The following is a 22,441-nucleotide window of genomic DNA, read 5'->3' on the forward strand; positions in this document are numbered from 1 at the left end:
GCAGTCGCCGTCGCTATGTGTATGAATGAAGTAGGTGCTAGTGTAAGCATTTTATAATCCAGACATGGTTTTACTAACCTTGGCTAGTCTTTGCAGCACAGAAGAGAATAGAATAGAGTAGAATAGAATAGAGTAGAATAGAATATAATAGAGTAGAATAGAGTAGCATAGAATAGAATAGAGTAGAATAGAATAGAATGAAGTAGAATAAAATATAATATAGTAGAATAGAGTAGAGTAGAACAGAACAGAATAGAGTAGAATAGAATAGAATAAAGTAGAATAGAGTAGAATAGAACAGGACAGAATAGAGTAGAATAGAGTAGAATAACATTGAATAGAGTAGAACAGAACAGAATAGAGTAGAACATATTAGAATAGAGTAGAATAGAACAGAATAGAGAAGAATAGAATAGAACAGAACAGAAGAGAAGCATAGTACAGAATAGAATAGAATAGAACAGAATAGAGAAGAATAGAATAGAACAGAACAGAAGAGAAGCATAGTACAGAATAGAATAGAACAGAATAGAGAAGAATACAACAGAATAGAATAGAACAGAGTTCTATCTCATCTTTACCGATATTGTCTTTAAGAGAACACATAGCACATACTGTATGACACATAGCATCCACTATCCACTTCATATGTTTTACCATAAACACTGTATGGAATGGGATGTGAAAGAAAAAGATAAACATGAACAGTCGGTAGAACTGTGTGGAGATTATTCCCACTGCTGGAGAGAATGCCAAACATATTTGACACAGGGGTCAATCTCTCTCTCTCCTCTCTCGCTCTCTCTCTTTCCTCTGTCTCTTTCCTCTCTGTCTGTCTGTCTGTCTGTCTGTCTGTCTGTCTGTCTGTCTGTCTGTCTGTCTGTCTGTCTGTCTGTCTGTCTGTCTGTCTGTCTGTCTTTGTCTATCTGTCTGTCTGTCTGTCTCTGAACTGTCAAATCTATCTGTTTTCTGTCATGTCTATCTGTCTGTCTCATCTGTCTGTCTGAGCTCTACTCTCTCTCTCTCTCTGTCTGTCTGTCTGTCTGTCTGTCTGTCTGTCTGTCTGTCTGTCTGTCTGTCTGTCTGTCTGTCTGTCTGTCTGTCTGTCTCTGTCTGTCTCTGTCTGTCTGTCTCTGTCTCGCTCTCTTTCTGTTTATCGAACTCCAAATCTATATTTTTTCAAGAACATGCTGAAAAATGCAGGAGCTCATCTGCTTATGAGCTCTCTCTCTCTCTCTCTCTCTCTCTCTCTCTCTGTCTCTCTCTCTCTCTCTCTCTCTCTAACACCAACTATGGTATGTTACTGTCTCTCTCTGTCTCTCTCTGTCTCTCTCTCTCTCTCTCTCTCTCTCTGTCTGTCTCTGTCTCTCTCTCTCTCTCTCTCTCTCTCTCTCTCTCTCTCTCTCTCTCTCTCTCTCTCTCTCTCTCTCTCTCAGATCTCATGAAAACATCATAAGAAAATCTACACAGCTCCCAGCACCAACTATGGTCTGTCTAACGTTTACTCTGTCTCTCTCTCTTAACATGTTGGGATCTCTCTCTGTCAACTCTCTGTCTCTGTCTTATCATGTTGGGATCTATCTATGGTATGTTCGATCGTTTACTCTCATGTTGGGATACCCACTAACACCAACTATGGTATGTTCGATGCCTCTCTCTCTCTTTCTCTAACGTTTCTTCTGAATACCCACTATAACACTCTGTCTCGTTTACTAACTGGGATCTAACACCAACTCTCTGTCTGTTCTCTCTGTCTTATCATGTTGGGATACCCACTATAACACCAACTCTCTCTCTCTTATCATGTGGGATACCCACTATAACACCAACTGTTCTGCCTAACGTCTCATGTCTCTCTATGGTATGTTACTCTGTCTCATGTTGTCTATCTGTCTCTCATGTTGGGATACCCACTATAACACCAACTGATCTAACGTTTACTCATCTCTCTATCTCTATGGTATGTTACGATGCCTAACGTTTACTCTCTGTCTATAACACCAACTATGGTATGTTACGATGCCTAACGTTTACTCTCTGGGATACCCACTATAACACCAACTATGGTATGTTACGATGCCTAACGTTTCATGTTGGGATACCCACTCACTTATCATGTCGGGATACCCACTATAACACCAACTATCTTACGATCTACTTAACATGTCGGAATACCCACTATAACACCAACTCGATGCCTAACGTTTACTCTCTCTAACACCAACTCTCTGTTGGAATCTGTCTCTCTCTCTCTACTCTACCCACTAACACCAACTCTCTCTCTCTGTCTCTGCCTCGTTTACTCACTTATCATGTTGGGATACCCACTATAACACCAACTCTCTACTCTCTGGTCACCAACTCTCTCTAATGTTTCTCACTCTGGGATCTCTCTCTGTCTCATGTCGGAATACCCACTATAACACCAACTATGGTATGTTCGATCGTTTACTGTCGGAATCTCACCAACTATGGTATGTTCGATGCCCGTTTACTCACTTATCATGTTGGGATCTCTGTCTCTGTTTCTCTCGGGATCTCCCTCTCTCTCCCTCTCTCTCTCTCTCTATCTCTGCCTAATGTTTTCTCTTTCTCCAGATGTAACAATGAGAACGAGTGGTACCAGATCCATGAAAACATCATAAGAAAATCCAGCACCAATGTTACGATGCCAGCTCACTTATCAGCACCAACTATGGTATGTTACGATGCCTAACGCTCACTTAACATGTTGGGATACCCACTATAACACCAACTATGGTATGTTACGATGCCTAACGTTTACTTAACATGTTGGGATACCCACTGTAACACCAACTATGGTATGTTACGATGCCTAACGTTTACTTAACATGTCGGAATACCCACTATAACACTAACTGTGGTATGTTACGATGCCTAACGTTTACTCACTTATCATGTCGGGATACCCACTATAACACCAACTATGGTATGTTACGATGCCTAACGTTTACTTAACATGTTGGGATACCCACTATAACACCAACTATGGTATGTTACGATGCCTAACGTTTACTCACTTATCATGTTGGGATACCCACTATAACACCAACTATGGTATGTTACGATGCCTAATGTTTACTCACTTATCATGTTGGGATACCCACTATAACACCAACTATGGTATGTTACGATGCCTAACATTTTACTTAACATGTCGGAATACCCACTATAACACCAACTATGGTATGTTACGATGCGTTTACTAACGTTTACTTAACATGTCGGAATACCCACTATAACACCAACTATGGTATGTTACGATGCCTAATGTTTACTCACTTATCATGTTGGGATACCCACTATAACACCAACTATGGTATGTTACGATGCCTAACGTTTACTTAACATGTCGGAATACCCACTATAACACTAACTATGGTATGTTACGATGCCTAACGTTTACTTAACATGTCGGAATACCCACTATAACACCAACTATGGTATGTTACGTTTACTCACTTATCATGGGATACCCACTATAACACCAACTATGGTAATGCCGTTTACTCACTTATCATGTTGATACCCACTATAACACCAACTATGGATACCCACTATAACACCAACTATGGTATGTTACGATGCCTAACGTTTACTCACTTATCATGTTGGGATACCCACTATAACACCAACTATGGTATGTAACACGATACCCACTATAACACCAACTATGGTATGTTACGATGCCTAACGTTTACTCACTTATCATGTTGGGATACCCACTATAACACCAACTATGGTATGTTACGATGCCTAACGTTTACTCACTTATCATGTTGGGATACCCACTATAACACCAACTATGGTATGTTACGATGCCTAACGTTTACTCACTTATCATGTCGGGATACCCACTATAACACCAACTATGGTATGTTACGATGCCTAACGTTTACTTAACATGTCGGAATACCCACTATAACACCAACTATGGTATGTTACGATGCCTAATGTTTACTCACTTATCATGTTGGGATACCCACTATAACACCAACTATGGTATGTTACGATGCCTAACGTTTACTCACTTATCATGGGTTACGATGCCTAATGTTTACTCACTTATCATGTTGGAATACCCACTATAACACCAACTATGGTATGTTACGATGCCTAACGCCTACTCACTTAACATGTTGGGATACCCACTATAACACCAACTATGGTATGTTACGAGGCCTAACATTTACTCACTTATCATGTCGGGATACCCACTATAACACCAACTATGGTATGTTACGATGCCTAACGTTTACTCACTTATCATGTCGGGATACCCACTATAACACCAACTATGGTATGTTACGATGCCTAATGTTTACTCACTTATCATGTTGGGATACCCACTATAACACCAACTATGGTATGTTACGATGCCTAATGTTTACTCACTTATCATGTTGGGATACCCACTATAACACCAACTATGGTATGTTACGATGCCTAACGCCTACTCACTTAACATGTCGGGATACCCACTATAACACCAACTATGGTATGTTACGATGCCTAACGTTTACTTAACAGTCGGAATACCCACTATAACACCAACTATGGTATGTTACGATGCCTAACTATGGTTTACTCTAACTTATCATGTTGGGATACCCACTATAACACCAACTATGGTATGTTACGATGCCTAACGTTTAACGTTTACTCACTTATCATGTCGTTTACTCACTTAACATGTTGGGATACCCACTATAACACCAACTATGGTATGTTACGATGCCTAACGTTTACTCACTTATCATGTCGGGATACCCACTATAACACCAACTATGGTATGTTACGATGCCTAACGTTTACTTAACATGTCGGAATACCCACTATAACACCAACTATGGTATGTTACGATGCCTAATGTTTACTCACTTATCATGTTGGGATACCCACTATAACACCAACTATGGTATGTTACGATGCCTAATGTTTACTCACTTATCATGTTGGGATACCCACTATAACACCAACTATGGTATGTTACGATGCCTAACGTTTACTTAACATGTCGGAATACCCACTATAACACTAACTATGGTATGTTACGATGCCTAACGTTTACTTAACATGTCGGAATACCCACTATAACACCAACTATGGTATGTTACGATGCCTAACGTTTACTCACTTATCATGTTGGGATACCCACTATAACACCAACTATGGTATGTTACGATGCCTAACGTTTACTCACTTATCATGTTGGGATACCCACTATAACACCAACTATGGTATGTTACGATGCCTAACGTTTACTCACTTATCATGTTGGGATACCCACTATAACACCAACTATGGTATGTTACGATGCCTGCCTACTCACTAACATGTTGGGATACCCACTATAACACCAACTATGGTATGTTACGATGCCTAACGATTTACTTAACATGTCGGATACCCACTATAACACCACTATAACACCAACTATAACACCAACTATGGTATGTTACGATGCCTAATGTTTACTCACTTATCATGTTGGGATACCCACTATAACACCAACTATGGTATGTTACTATAACACCAACTATGGTATGTTACGATGCCTAACGTTTACTTAACATGTCGGAATACCCACTATAACACTAACTATGGTATGTTACGATGCCTAACGTTTACTTAACATGTCGGAATACCCACTATAACACCAACTATGGTATGTTACGATGCCTAACGTTTACTCACTTATCATGTTGGGATACCCACTATAACACCAACTATGGATATGCCTAACGTTTACTCTATCATGGGATACACTATAACACCAACTATGGTATGTTACGATGCCTAACGTTTACTCACTTAACATGTTGGGATACCCACTATAACACCAACTATGGTATGTTACGAGGCCTAACATTTACTCACTTATCATGTGGGATACCCACTATAACACCAACTATGGTATGTTACGATGCCTAACGTTTACTCACTTAACATGTTGGGATACCCACTATAACACCAACTATGGTATGTTAACGATGCCTAACGTATTTACTGCCTAACATGTCGGAATACCCACTATAACACCAACTATGGTATGTTACGATGCCTAACGTTTACTCACTTATCATGTTGGGATACCCACTATAACACCAACTATGGTATGTTACGATGCCTAACGTTTACTCACTTATCATGTTGGGATACCCACTATAACACCAACTATGGTATGTTACGATGCCTAACGCCTACTCACTTAACATGTTGGGATACCCACTATAACACCAACTATGGTATGTTACGATGCCTAACGTTTACTTATCATGTCGGGATACCCACTATAACACCAACTATGGTATGTTACGATGCCTAACACTCACTTAACATGTTGGGATACCCACTATAACACCAACTATGGTATGTTACGATGCCTAACGTTTACTCACTTAACATTTACTATAACACCAACATGTTCGATGGATATCCCACTATAACACCAACTATGGTATGTTACGATGCCTAACGTTTACTCACTTATCATGATACCCACTATCGGGATACCCACTATAACACCAACTATGGTATGTTACGATGCCTAACGTTTACTCACTTATCATGTTGGGATACCCACTATAACACCAACTATGGTATGTTACGATGCCTAACGTTTACTCACTTATCATGTTGGGATACCCACTATAACACCAACTATGGTATGTTACGATGCCTAACGTTTACTCACTTATCATGTTGGGATACCCACTATAACACCAACTATGGTATTTTACGATGCCTAACGTTTACTCACTTATCATGTCGGGATACCCACTATAACACCAACTATGGTATGTTACGATGCCTAACGATTACTCACTTATCATGTCGGGATACCCACTATAACACCATCTATGGTATGTTACGATGCCTAACGTTTACTTAACATGTTGGGATACCCATTATAACACCAACTATGGTATGTTACGATGCCTAACGCTTACTCACTTAATATTTTAATTCAAATGAATCCACACTTTATTTCATATCATACAAAGTACGCCTATGTAAATGATTCGTGGGTTTAGACATTCGTCTTACTCCAAACAAGAGATTATTGAGTAGTTTAAATGAATAGTGTTTAATCACATATGATCACACCTAATGTCAGGTATCAGGGCTGGAACAGAAGCCTGCTCGCCCATTAGCTAGATCTCTAGGAGCAAGGTTGGCCATGCATATTCCAGGTCTATGCGTAGTTATTTCATTTTAGCCCTTTTTTTCTCCCCAATTTCATATTTACCATCTTGTCTCATTGCTGCAACTCCCCAATGGGCTCGGTAGAGGTGAAGGTCGAGTAATGCGTCTTCCCGAAAACAAGAAGCCACACTTCTTAACACCTGCTCGTTTAACCCGGAAGCCAGTCTCACCAATGTGTCGGAGGAAACACAGTTCACCTAACGACCGGAGTCATCCTGCAGGTGCCCGACCCGCCACAAGGAGTCGCTAGAACGCGATGAGCGAACTAATTCCCCCCCCGGGCCAAACCCTCCTCTAACCCGGACGACGCTGGGCCAATTGCGCGCCGCCCTATGGGACTCCCGGTCACGGCCGTAAACATAGAAATTAGACCAGGACTTACTTCCTTATTCTCAAGTGATATATCATTTAGTATTTCGTATTGTCAAAGTTCTCTCTTTGGGACTAGCAATCTGTTATCTAGCTAGCTTAGCTACTAGCTCGGTAGTTAACGTTGTTTTATACCAAATCAAACTAACGTTTATGTCATTAAAAATACTAATATTGGATGGCTGTCTATTCTATTCATACTGTATGTAGCACGCTAGCTAGTGGACCTTACCTAGAATAGATGGCTGTCTATCCTATTCATACTGTATGTAGCACGCTAGCTAGTGGACGTTACCTAGAATAGATGGCTGTCTATCCTATTCATAATGTATGTAGCACGCTAGCTAGTGGACGTTACCTAGAATAGATGGCTGTCTATCCTATTCATACTGTATGTAGCATGCTAGCTAGTGGACGTTACCTAGAATAGATGGCTGTCTATCCTATTCATACTGTATGTAGCACGCTAGATAGTGGACGTTACCTAGAATAGATGGCTGTCTATCCTATTCATACTGTATGTAGCACGCTAGATAGTGGAAGTTACCTAGAATAGATGGCTGTCTATCCTATTCTACGCTAGAGCTAGACGTTACCTAGAATAGATGGCTGTCTATCCTATTTATACTGTATGTAGCACGCTAGCTAGTGGACGTTACCTAGAATAGATGGTAAACAACTTCCTGTGTGCTACACATCATCCTGGTGCCGCTACTTCGTGCTGCTGGCGTTACTATCGATGCAGGCAATGCAACTCGCTGTGATGCTTCTTTGGGAAATCTCTAAATTTTAATTTAGTAAAATAGATTCGTCCTCGGGTCATAAAGACCATCCCACCTATAAAATACTATGGTCAAATCATTTTGATCTTGAGAAACCAACTAGATCGAGTTAGCTAGCTTAGCTGTTTATAAACACACCGGATGGTCTTTTGTGGTTCCAGCGTTCACTTCCTGCTGCTCCTCAAAAAAAGATGTTAAAAAGGTCTATACTAGTGAAGCACTGAGGACCGAGGAGTCCTCGGTATTTTTTAAAATTGTATTTTGGGATCTTAAAATGTTTTCAGTTTAAACTTAAACGACTAAAGCCAGAAATAAAGTTTGTAGAAAAGATAATGGAGCTATATATATATATTATATTATATATATATATTATTTGAGAGCTAACAATCACCTCAATATAAAATATACAGAATCTAAACTTCTCTAAAAGTCATGACATTGGGCCCTCGGTTGATTTCGTTATAACGTTTGATCACTCAGATAGCATAAGAACAAGGCATCAAACTGTGTAAGATTGCAGGAAATTTGCATTAGAAAAGCAACATTTTATTGCTGTGGCCAAGAGGAGGGCCTTTAAAATGTTTGGTCGGAGCCCCCCCGCTAATTTTGCTACCATTGCTAAAAATAATTCTAAGCAAAAACACTGGCATGTGTGTGTCTCGCGCCCTCTGCCCCTTACAGGAATGACACACAATCTCACCACTTCCCTTCACTCTGGTAATCTCTGTAATTGGTAGCCTACCAATCTGAATGTCATTCTCTTAATTGATATTGTGTACATCAAGAGGACGTGTGAAGTGGCTCAATACCCGTCCCCCCCGTCCCTCTCAAAGCTCATTGGAGGAGAGGATCCAATGTCCCTCACCTCGGACCTCCTCCTCCAATGAGCTTTGAGACGGACGCGAGAGGAATCAACGATGGGAGGACAGAGCCTTACACCCCCTTAATTACATGATAAACATTCTTTACCTCATAACCGTAGTCCCCATCTACCCATAACCCACAGTTTTACTTCATAACCGTAATCTCCATCTACCCACAACCCACAGTTTTACCTCATAACCGTAGTCTCCATCTACCCACAACACACTGTTTACCTCATAACCGTAATCTCCATCTACCCACAACCCACAGTTTTACCTCATAACCGTAGTCTCCATCTACCCACAACCCACAGTTTTACCTCATAACCGTAATCTCCATCTACCCACAACACACAGTTTTACCTCATAACCGTAATCTCCATCTACCCACAACCCACAGTTTTACCTCATAACCGTAATCTCCATCTACCCACAACCCACAGTTTTACCTCATAACCGTAGTCTCCATCTACCCATAACACATTTCCACGTCACAGTGTACTTGGACAAGGTCTGACTGGTTTCTATCTAACGGTTCTATCTAACGGTTCTAATAACGGTTCTAATAACGGTTCTAATTACGGTTCTAATAACGGTTCTAATCTAATAGCTGCAGATATAGTGGCTCATTATTTTTTTACCCAGTGCAGACCTGATTTGCGAGGATCTTTTTTATTTCTTTCTCCATTTTAGATTGAAGCAGAAAGCTCCCTTTCTCCTCAGCTCCGTACATCCGTGGGAGTTTCTGCAGCTGCTCAGAGTTAGTTAGCTGTTAAGCATCCTCAGGGACACATGCAATATGTATGAAACTTTTAACTACTGCAGAGACATTACCTCAGGCTTTCGTGCTTTAAATGATTGCAAAAAGCCTGAGGATGGCAGGCGGAATGAGAATGTATTTTCTATATTAAAAGTACACTAGTAGTAGGATATGTGGTGTTAAAGGGGAAGAGGTGCATGTAGTCTTACACACACACTCATATGCACTGACATGCTAACACACACGCTAACACACACACACTCATATGCACTGACACGCTAACACACACGCTAACACACACGCTAACACACACACTCATATGCACTGACATGCTAACACACACGCTAACACACACACTCATATGCACTGACATGCTAACACACACGCTAACACACACGCTAACACACACACTCATATGCACTGACACGCTAACACACACACTCATATGCACTGACATGCTAACACACACGCTAACACACACGCTAACACACGCCATACCCCCTGTCCCACATATTCACACACACACACACTAGTGGCAGTGTTTTAGTAATGTCAGAATGCCGTAGTGTCTGCAGTAGTGGGGAAGGCGCTGCAGGGCTCAGTCACATTATTCTTCCATGCTGGCACCATCTCTAAATGTCTGGTAATTTGCTGCCAGAAAAACAGCAATCCTGACAACGTTTTCTAATGTGAAATTAATAAGTGAAACTGTCTTGTTTGTTGTCCCCTTCACCATCCCGGTCTGATCAGATCTTAACAGATAAAGGCCTGAGGAGATACTTCGTCTTCGTCGTCGTCGTGCTAGGTCCCCACTGGGCACACACTGGTTGAATCAATGTTGTTTCCACGTCATTTCAATGAAATAACGTTTAACCAACGTGGAATAGATGTTGAATTGACGTCTGTGCCCAGTGGGTCTGATCATCTCTCTGTCTTCTTCTACTCAGGTCTGATCATCTCTCTGTCTTCTCCTCAGGTCTGATCATCTCTCTGTCTTCTTCTCAGGTCTGATCATCTCTCTGTCTTCTTCTCCTCAGGTCTGATCATCTCTCTGTCTTCTTCTACTCAGGTCTGATCATCTCTCTGTCTTCTTCTCAGGTCTGATCATCTCTCTGTCTTCTCGTTAGGTCTGATCACCTCTCTGTCTTCTTCTCCTCAGGTCTGATCACCTCTCTGTCTTCTTCTCCTCAGGTCTGATCATCTCTCTCCAGCTACTGCGAGGAGAGATGGAACAGATCAGGAGAGAGAACCCAATGATCTTCAATAGAGGCGTGGCCTTGACACGCAAGCTGGGTTTCCCCGATGTCATCATGCCAGGTGAGGTTTATAAAAAAACTATTTAAATCAAATACAACTTTATTAGGACAATCTTAAGGACGGTGTTTCAAACATCTACAACACACGAGCGTAGAATCAGTATTTCTGTGGACGTCAGGACTGAGGAGTGTGTATGAGGCAGGTGTAATGTACAGGGTGGTACACCTGTCTCTGCTCTCTCTAGGTAAATAGGACCCAGGAAGTTTTATTCTGACCATGTGACCTGACCAGTACGAACTCTGAACCCTACTCTGGGCCTATCTATCTGTTTGTCCATCCTTTTGTCGGTCAGTCAGTCACGTGCACTATTGTGGTCCACGTTCCTCTCGTGATTGATGTTGTCTGCACTTTACCCCCCCCCAAAATATTCTATATTCCACTCCACTTCTAAATCCTCATTCCATTATCACAAACTCGTTATTGGTTAGTTTTAGTGTGAATAGTTCAGCTCCAGTCTATCTTTATCATTTAAACTCAGGCCCTACTTCCCAGCTAATCCTCATTGTGTTAAACTCAGGCCCTACTTCCCAGCTAATCCTCATTGTGTTAAACTCAGGCCCTACTTCCCAGCTAATCCTCATTGTGTTAAACTCAGGATCTACTTCCCAGCTAATCCTCATTGTGTTGAACTCAGGATCTACTTCCCAGCTAATCCTCATTGTGTTGAACTCAGGCCCTACTGCATTCATTCACATACAAGGCTCATCAGTTCAAATCCCCCCCCCATGTTGAAGTGGAACGCTAGTAACCGATTGGTCAGAGAGTACGGTTCAGTATTCATAGATTTATAAATGGTTATTTCTCCACGGGATTGATGGTGGCAAGTATTAGCAGACGTGGGTTCAAATGGTATTTTAAATCATTTCACTTCATCTGTGATTGATAAAGCTTGCCTGACTTAATAGATCAATAGGTAATACATAGGAACCCTGTCAATCTGGCACTCCAGGCAGGCTAAAGAAAACACTTCAAGCCCTTCAAACAGTTCCAAATTCTTTAAAGTATAGTATTTGGACCCCGGTCTGAGAAGCAGTAGGGTTCAGCTGACTCAATCCGATCTGGGGATGAAATAATGTCTCTGATTACATGGAAGGGAAACTAAATAGTGGCGTTCTTTTTTTGTAGATGGTTGTCATGGAGACAAGTTAATGAGAGCACTTTGTCAGGCTGCATGCTACAAGCTAGCTATAGTTACACTTAGCATTGGCCCAATTGAAGTGGTAAGAGTAGTCTCTTTCAACAGCCGTCATTCTGTAGTTTGCTTTTCCTTTTCTCCCGTGTCATGTGTTACTGTGTCTCTTTCTGTGTCCCCGGTGTCATTATGGCCCCTCCTCCCCGGTGTCCATCTGGCCCCTCCTCCCTGGTGTCCATCTGGCCCCTCCTCCCTGGTGTCCATTTGGCCCCTCCTCCCCGGTGTCCATCTGGTCCCTCCTCCCCGGTATCCATCTGGTCCCTCCTCCCTGGTGTCCATCTGGTCCCTCCTCCCTGGTGTCCATCTGGTCCCTCCTCCCTGGTGTCCATCTGGTCCCTCCTCCCTGGTGTCCATCTGGCCCCTCCTACCTGGTGTCCATCTGGTCCCTCCTCCCTGGTGTCCATCTGGTCCCTCCTCCCTGGTGTCCATCTGGTCCCTCCTCCCTGGTGTCCATCTGGTCCCTCCTCCCTGGTGTCCATCTGGCCCCTCCTACCTGGTGTCCATCTGGTCCCTCATACCTGGTGTCCATCTGGCCCTTCCACCCTGCCCCCCGCTCACCATAGAGACGGAGGTAAATTGGTGTAAGTGCAGCCCCTCTGTGCCCCTGCCTGACTCTTCCTCTACATTGCTCTGTCTGCCTGACTCTTCCTCTACATTGCTCTGTCTGCCTGACTCTTCCTCTACATTGCTCTGTCTGCCTGACTTCCTCTACATTTCTCTGTCTGCATGACTTCCTCTACATTTCTCTGTCTGCCTGACTCTTCCTCTACATTGCTCTGTCTGCCTGACTCCTTGCTTAGCGATTCAGTGAACCACCTTGTGTGATGAGTAATATTGCGTGCGACCTAAAGAACTAATTCCTAGTCTTCAGTTGAGACGGTTAAAAGCTCTGCGGTGTCGTCGTCGTCTTCGTCCCCCCTGCGGGATCGGTGCCCCCCAGCGGGACGGTTGAGCTAACATGTGATTAGCATGAGGTTGTAAGTAACAAGAACATTTCCCAGGACATAGACATCTGATATGTACAGATAATTTAAATTCTTGTTAATCTAACTGCACTGTCATATTTACAGTAGCTACTACAGTGGAATAATACCATGCTATTGTTTGAGGAGAGTGCACAGTTATGAACTTGAACATGTATGAATAAACCAAGTAGGCACATTTGGGCAGTCATGATGCAACATTTTGAACAGCTATGCAATTGTTCATTGTAATAGTCAAAATTTTTACACATACACTGCTCCCATCTAGTGGCCAAAATCTAAATTGCACCTGGGCTGCAATAATACCTTGGCCTTTCTCTTGCATTTCAAAGATGGTACAATTATTTCATTTTTTTAAACGCATGTTTAGATCTAATGTGTTATAATATCCTACATTAATTTCACATTTCCACACATTTCAAATGGTTTCCTTTCAAATGGTATCAATAATATGCATATCCTTGTTTCAGGGCCTGAGCTGTTAGATTTAGTTGTGTCATTTTAGGTTCATAAAAAAAAGGGTCCGATTGTAGCGTGCAGAACATCATGAATTGAAACCCAGTCGTCATTCTTACACTGTCAGTCAGCCCTACATGGACACATCTAGCCTAGTACTCAGCCCTACATCTAGCCTAGTACTCAGACCTACATCTAGCCTAGTACTCAGCCCTACATCTAGCCTAGTACTCAGCCCTACATGGACACATCTAGCCTAGTACTCAGCCCTACATCTAGCCTAGTACTCAGACCTACATGGACACATCTAGCCTAGTACTCAGCCCTACATCTAGCCTAGTACTCAGACCTACATGGACACATCTAGCCTAGTACTCAGCCCTTCATGGACACATCTAGCCTAGTACTCAGCCCTACATCTAGCCTAATACTCAGCCCTACATCTAGCCTAGTACTCAGCCCTACATGGACACATCTAGCCTAGTACTCAGCCCTACATCGAGTCTAGTACTCAGCCCTATATCCTGCCTAGTACTCAGACCTACATCTAGCCTAGTACTCAGCCCTACATCTAGCCTAGTACTCAGCCCTACATGGACAGATCTAGCTTAGTACTCAGCCCTATATCCTGCCTAGTACTCAGCCCTACATCTAGCCTAGTACTCAGCCCTACATCTAGCCTAGTACTCAGCCCTACATAGACACATCTAGCCTAGTACTCAGCCCTACTTGGACACATCTAGCCTAGTACTCAGCCCTACATCTAGCCTAGTACTCAGCCCTACATCTAGCCTAGTACTCAGCCCTACATGGACACATCTAGCCTAGTACTCAGCCCTACATCTAGCCTAATACTCAGCCCTACATGGACACATCTAGCCTAGTACTCAGCCCTACATCTAGTCTAGTACTCAGCCCTATATCCTGCCTAGTACTCAGACCTACATCTAGCCTAGTACTCAGCCCTACATCTAGCCTAGTACTCAGCCCTACATGGACAGATCTAGCTTAGTACTCAGCCCTACATCTAGCCTAGTACTCAGCCCTACATCTAGCCTAGTACTCAGCCCTACATGGACACATCTAGCTTAGTACTCAGCCCTACATCTAGCCTAGTACTCAGCCCTACATGGACACATCTAGCCTAGTACTCAGCCCTACATGGACACATCTAGCCTAGTACTCAGCCCTACATCTAGCCTAGTACTCAGCCCTACATGGACACATCTAGTCTAGTACTCAGCCCTACATCTAGCCTAGTACTCAGCCCTACATGGACACATTAGCCTAGTACTCAGCCCTACATCTAGCCTAGTACTCAGCCCTACATGGACAGATCTAGCCTAGTACTCAACAAGTCATCTTTCAGTAGTGTGTGACTGACTCCTTCCTGCTACTGTAAAATAACCTGAAATAATCCATGTTTGTGTGAGCATACATGATTGTGTGTGTGTGTGTGAGTCATGGGCAGCTAATGGGAAATTAAAGCTTTAATGGGGTCCGATCTACTAAGACCCAGATACCATCGATCCACCATGTGATTGCAGCCACATATCATCTAGTGCTAGTCAAACTTAGTGCACTATATAGGGAATAGGGTTCCATAGGGCTCTGGTCTAAAGTAATGTACTATATAGGGAATAGGGTTCCATAGGGTTCTGGTCTAAAGTAGTGCACTATATAGGGAATAGGGTTCCATAGGGCTCTGGTCTAAAGTAGTGTACTATATAGGGAATAGGGTTCCATAGGGCTCTGGTCTAAAGTAGTGTACTATATAGGGAATAGGGTTCCATAGGGCTCTGGTCTAAAGTAGTGTACTATATAGGGAATAGGGTTCCATAGGGCTCTGGTCTAAAGTAGTGTACTATATAGGGAATAGGGTTCCATAGGGCTCTGGTCTAAAGTAGTGTACTATATAGGGAATAGGGTTCCATAGGGCTCTGGTCTAAAGTAGTGTACTATATAGGGAATAGGGTTCCATAGGGCTCTGGTCTAAAGTAGTGCACTATATAGGGAATAGGGTTCCATAGGGCTCTGGTCTAAAGTAGTGCACTATATAGGGAATAGGGTTCCATAGGGCACTAAAGTAGTGCACTATATAGGGAATAGGGTTCCATGTAGGATGCACACACAGAGGGCCTCCTGAGTGAGGTGGTGGTCTACAGCACTGCATCACAGTTGCTAGCTGTGCCATTAGAGATCCTGGTTTGACTCCAGGCTCTGTCGCAGCCGGCCGTGACCGGGAGATCCATGGGGGCGGCGCACAATTGGTCCAGGGTCGTCCGGGTTAGGGGAGGGTTTGTCCGGCAGGGAGGTCCTTGTCCCATAGCGCACTAGCGACTCCTGTGGCGGGCCGGGCGCAGTCCACGCTGCCACGGTCACCAGGTGTACGGTGTTTCCTCCGACACGTTGGTGCGGCTGGCTTCCCGGATTAAGTGGGCGTTGTGTCAGAGAAGCAGTGCGGCTTGGTTGGTTCGTGTTTCGGGAGGACGCGCGGCTCTCGACCTTCGCCTCTCCCGAGTCCGTACGGGAGTTGCAGCGATGAGACAAGACTGTAACTACCAATTGGATAGAGAAAAACAGGATGCAGCCACTGATTGAGCCTCCCACCGAGCTTCTCCGGCAGTTATATCATTGATTTAATATGAACACAGAAATACTACCGGACTGTGTTACAATGTCCCTAAGTGATTGGATATTGGCACATAGCCACAGTCTAACCAGGCGTTGAAAGCCAACACAGTCTGTCTGTCTGTCTGTCTTCACATTCATATTACCGTCATCATTCCCATACAATCTTTCCTCATATAGGGTAATCTCCTCCGGTGCCACGGATGTTTATTTGCTTATGGGTATACGGTATATCTCCGTTTCCATGTGCAATCACATGAGGACTGTGAATGAGTGAGTGGAGGCTTTTCACATTCTTTAAATGGGCAAGGTGGTATTTGGAGAAGATGAGATGGATTTGATGGGTGTTTGGATCGAGAGCGAGGTAAGCGAGAGGGGGAGAAACAGAGAGGCAGTGAGTTAGAGAGAGTGGGGCTGGGGAGAGCTAGATAAAGAGAGCGAGAGAAGACAGAAAGAGCAAGAGAGAGAGAACAGAGGACAGAGAGAGAACAGGGAGAGAGAACAGAGAACAGAGAGAAATAACAGAGAGAGAACAGAGAACAGAGAGAGAGAACAGAGAACAGAGAGAGACCAGAGAGAGTGCAAAGAGAGAGAGAGAGAGAGAGAGAGAGAGAGCACGCAACAGAGAGAGATATTATGTAATAATGTAGTTAAACTGTAGTAATATTACTGTAATAATGTAGTTGTAGTAATATTAATGTATTAATGTAGTTAAACTGTAGTAATATTACTGTAATAATGTAGTTAAACTGTAGTAATATTATGTAATAATGTAGTTAAACTGTAGTAATATTACTGTAATAATGTAGTTGTAGTAATATTAATGTAATAATGTAGTTAAACTGTAGTAATATTACTGTAATAATGTAGTTAAACTGTAGTAATATTACTGTAATAATGTAGTTAAACTATAGTAATATTAATGTAATAATGTAGTTAAACTGTAGTAATATTACTGTAATAATGTAGTTAAACTGTAGCAATATTACTGTAATAATGTAGTTAAACTGTAGTCATGTGGCTTCCTCATCTTTAATGCATCACTAAAACATCTGGAAGGGGTTTTCTGTGATGTTCGCTACTTGAGAAACACACACGTAAAACCCCTCTTGCTGTACAATCTGTCTGTGATCCAGCCCACCAATCAATACACACTGTTCCTCTTAAAGACAATGGATGCTCATTGTTCCCAGCTTTTCAATATTAATGGTTAGGACCGTGTAGAACAGCAATCAGACTCACTGAATTCTGAGGAAGGAAAGCATCTCCTAAAAAAGACCATTATCCCATGGCAGAATATTCATTGATGTAGTATTTAATAACATCATGGAGATATAGAGATGTTTTACTCTAAGTAATATCTCCTTTTTTAGGATCCGAAGCTTCTTAGGCGTTACTGTACAATATCCACACACATCGTAGTCCCAACAGTCGATCTCTTGGTTTAAAACTCAGCAATAGACAATGATGGATTGAGCTTATTTTTTTTTCTTTCATTTCAACAGTCAACATTTTTTCTTAAGCTTTAGAACCAGGATGAAAAAAAAGAAGAAATGAGAGCATTGGCTATCACTCTGAATAGGATGGTGTGTGTGTGTGTGTTGACGCGTGTGTGTGTGTGTGTGTGTGTGTGTGTATGTTGACACGTGTGTGTGTGTGTATGTTGACACATGTGTGTGTGTTTGTGTGTGTGTATGTTGACACATGTGTGTGTTTGTGTGTGTATGTTGACACGTGTGTGTGTGTTTGTGTGTGTGTATGTTGACACGTGTGTGTGTTTGTGTGTGTGTATGTTGACACGTGTGTGTTTGTGTGTGTGTATGTTGACACGTGTGTGTGTTTGTGTGTGTATGTTGACACATGTGTGTGTGTTTGTGTGTGTGTATGTTGACACGTGTGTGTTTGTGTGTGTGTGTATGTTGACACGTGTGTGTGTGTTTGTGTGTGTGTATGTTGACACGTGTGTGTTTGTGTGTGTGTGTGTATGTTGACACATGTGTGTGTGTTTGTGTGTGTGTGTATGTTGACACATGTGTGTGTGTTTGTGTGTGTATGTTGACACGTGTGTGTATGTTGACACATGTGTGTGTGTTTGTGTGTGTGTATGTTGACACATGTGTGTGTGTTTGTGTGTGTATGTTGACACATGTGTGTGTATGTTGACACGTGTGTGTTTGTTCACGCATATGTGTGTGTGTGTGTGTGTGTATGTGTGTGTGTGGGTGTATGTGTGTGTGTGTGTGTATGTTCACGCATATGTGTGTGTGTTTGTGTGTATGTGTGTGTATGTGTGTGTGTGTGTATGTTCACGCATATGTGTGTGTGTGTGTGTGTGTGTGTGTGTGTGTGTGTGTGTGTGTGTGTGTGTGTGTGTGTGCGGGTAAATAGGTCAACAGTTTCGAAAAGATCGATGATGTGTTTCGGCATCTAGCAGCACATCCAGGGGGTGGTGGAGCCAGTTAGCTGAGTGTTTACCCAGGGAAAAGGTCATGTTTTGAGAGGGGAAGTGAAGGAGAGGGATGGGGCTCTGGAGGTGGAAGATCTGGGTGTAAACTCTACTCTCCACAGGCTCTCTCTACCAGCCGGAATCACTGTTATGTCATAGACAGAAACGGGGGATTTCGTTCAAATAAAAATATCCATAGCGTCACGTCTTACAAGGCCTATCCAACAGACACTACTTTGACCAACCAATCTACCGAAAGTTAATTCATTTCAGTCATTTTTTTATATTTTTTACAAACAACCCGTTGTTGATGCGACCAAAGTTGAGCCCCTTGATGTAAATTGTGTGTCTAATCTCCCCAGGTGACATCCGTAACGACCTGTACCTCACCTTGGAAAGAGGAGACTTTGAGAGGGGAGGCAAGAGTGTCCAGAAGAACATTGAGGTCACCGTCTACGTGCTCTTCGCAGACGGAGAAATACTCAAAGTAGGTGTTTTTTTCCCTAAAGGAGAAATACTCAAAGTAGGTGTTTTTTTCCCTAAAGGAGAAATACTCAAAGTAGGTTTTTTTTTTCCTGAAGACCTTAAAACGTCAGGCGACTTTACGATTTTATACACTAAACAAAAAATATATAAACGCAACGTTTATATACGTTGAGCTGAAATTAAAGATGCCAGATATTTTCCATACGCACAAAAAGCGTATTTCTCTAAAATGTTGTGCACAAATTTGTTTACATCCCTGCTAGTGAGCATTTCTCTTTAGCCAAGTTATTTCATCCACCTGACAGGTGTGACATATCAAGAAGTTGATTAAACGGCATGATCTTTACACAGGTGCCCCTTGTCCCTGGGGACAATAAAAGTCCACTCTTAAACACAATGCCACAGATGTCTCAAGTTTTGAGGGAGCAGTGCAGTTGGCATGCTTTTATTGCTTCCAGCACAAGGTGCACCTGTGTAAAGATCATAGGAAGAGATGTTGCCAGATAATTTAATGTTCATTTCTCTACCATAAACCGCCTTCAACGTTGTTTTAGAGAATTTTGCAGTGCGTCCTTGCCGGCCTTATAACCACAGAGCACGTGTAACCACGGCAGCTCAGGACCTCCACATCCGGCTTCTTCACCTGCGGGTTCGTTTGAGACCAGCTCCTCTGACAGCCGACGAAACTGTGGGTTTACAAAACCAAAGAATTTCTTCAGAAACCGTCTCAGAGCAGCTCATCATCCTCACGAGAGTCTTGACCTGACTGAAGTTTGGCGTCGTAACCAACTTCAGTGGCAAATGCTCACCTTCGATGGTCATTGACACCGAGATATCGTGATGAGATCCCGAGGCCCATTGTCGTGCCATTCATCCACCTCCATCACATCATGTTTCAGCATGATAATGCACGGCCCAATGTCACAAGGATCTGTACACAATTCCTGGAAGCTGAAAACGTCCCAGTTCTTCCATGGCCTCCATACTCACCAGACAAGTCACCCAACGAGCATGTTTAGGATGCTCTGGATCGACTTGTACGACAGTGTATTCCAGTTCCCGCCAATATCCAGCAACTTCACACAGCAATTGAAACAATTGAAGAGAAGTGGGAGGACAAATTTCCAAAGTCCACAACCAACATCCTGATCAACTCTACGCGAAAGAGATTTGACGCCTTTACAGGAGGCTAACGGACTGTTTTAAAAAAAAAAGGTATCTGTGACCAACAGAAGAAACTTTCAATGTTCTTGAAATTGTCCGGATTGACTGACCTTCATGTCTGAAAGTAGTGACGGACTGTTGTCTCTCTTTGCTTATTTGAGCTGTTCTTGCCATAATATGGACTTGGTCTTTTACCAAATAGGGCTATCTTCTGTATACCACCCCTACCTTGTCACAACACAACTGATTGGCTCAAACGCATTAAGAAGAAAAGAAATTCCACAAATGAACTTTTAACAAGACACACCTGTTAATTGAAATGAATTCCAGGTGACTACCTCATGAAGCTGGTTGAGAGAATGCCAAGAGTGTGCAAAGCTGTCATCAAAGAAAAGGGTGGCTATATGAAGAATCTAAAATCTAAAATATATTTAGATTTGTTTAACACTTTTTTGGTTACTACATGATTCCATATGTGTTATTTCATAGTTTTGATGTCTTCACTATTATTCTATAAATGTAGAAAATAGTAGAAATAAAGGAAAACCCTGGAGTAGGTGCATGCAAACTTTGGACTGGTACTGTACGTGAAACAATTTAAATAATTGTATGGTGTCCGTGTGTGTCTGTATCAATATGTACTTCCCTGTTCTTCTCAGGACTGTATCAGCCTGGGCAGTGGTGAGCCTCACATCAGTGAACATCGCTCGTTTGTCCTCTACCACAACAACAGCCCCCGCTGGGGCGAGGTGGTTAAACTACCCATCCCCATAGACTGCTTCAGAGGGTCACACCTACGCTTCGAGTTCAGACACTGCTCCAGTGAGTACCGGCCTGGTCTCTACATTCAGACACTGATCCAGTGAGTACCAGCCTGGTCTCTACATTCAGACACTGCTCCAGTGAGTACCGATCTGGTATCTACATTCAGACACTGCTCCAGTGAGTACCGACCTGGTCTCTACATTCAGACACTGCTCCAGTGAGTACCCGCCTGGTCTCTACATTCAGATACTGCTCCAGTGAGTACCGACCTGGTATCCACATTCAGACACTGCTCCAGTGAGTACCGACCTGGTCTCTACATTCAGACACTGCTCCAGTGAGTACCGGCCTGGTCTCTACATTCAGACACTGCTCCAGTGAGTACTGGCCTGGTCTCTACGTTCAGACACTGCTCCAGTGAGTACCGATCTGGTATCTACATTCAGACACTGCTCCAGTGAGTACTGGCCTGGTCTCTACATTCAGACGCTGCTCCAGTGAGTACCGGCCTGGTCTCTACATTCAGACACTGCTCCAGTGAGTACCCGCCTGGTCTCTAAATTCAGACACTGATCCAGTGAGTACCTGCCTGGTCTCTACATTCAGACACTGCTCCAGTGAGTACTGGCCTGGTCTCTACATTCAGACGCTGCTCCAGTGAGTACCGGCCTGGTCTCTACATTCAGACACTGCTCCAGTGAGTACCCGCCTGGTCTCTAAATTCAGACACTGATCCAGTGAGTACCTGCCTGGTCTCTACATTCAGACACTGCTCCAGTGAGTACCGGCCTGGTCTCTACATTCAGACACTGCTCCAGTGAGTACTGGCCTGGTCTCTACGTTCAGACACTGCTCCAGTGAGTACCGATCTGGTATCTACATTCAGACACTGCTCCAGTGAGTACTGGCCTGGTCTCTACATTCAGACGCTGCTCCAGTGAGTACCGGCCTGGTCTCTACATTCAGACACTGCTCCAGTGAGTACCCGCCTGGTCTC

General features: G+C 43.0%; 1 protein-coding gene across 1 annotated transcript in view; it reads left to right on the forward strand.

Moving 5' to 3' along the window:
* LOC115127406 (dedicator of cytokinesis protein 3-like) overlaps positions 1-22,441 on the forward strand; it is a 311,415-nt gene that overhangs the window by 175,532 nt on the left and 113,442 nt on the right. The window contains 6 exon segments of the mRNA XM_065000744.1: positions 2,599-2,674; positions 2,677-2,698; positions 11,196-11,321; positions 13,077-13,094; positions 19,392-19,516; positions 21,339-21,501. Of these exon segments, the coding sequence (XP_064856816.1) occupies positions 2,599-2,674; positions 2,677-2,698; positions 11,196-11,321; positions 13,077-13,094; positions 19,392-19,516; positions 21,339-21,501 (530 nt within the window).

Source organism: Oncorhynchus nerka, linkage group LG15 (assembly GCF_034236695.1).
Source record: "Oncorhynchus nerka isolate Pitt River linkage group LG15, Oner_Uvic_2.0, whole genome shotgun sequence".
In the NCBI taxonomy this organism is placed as follows: Eukaryota; Metazoa; Chordata; class Actinopteri; order Salmoniformes; family Salmonidae; genus Oncorhynchus; species Oncorhynchus nerka.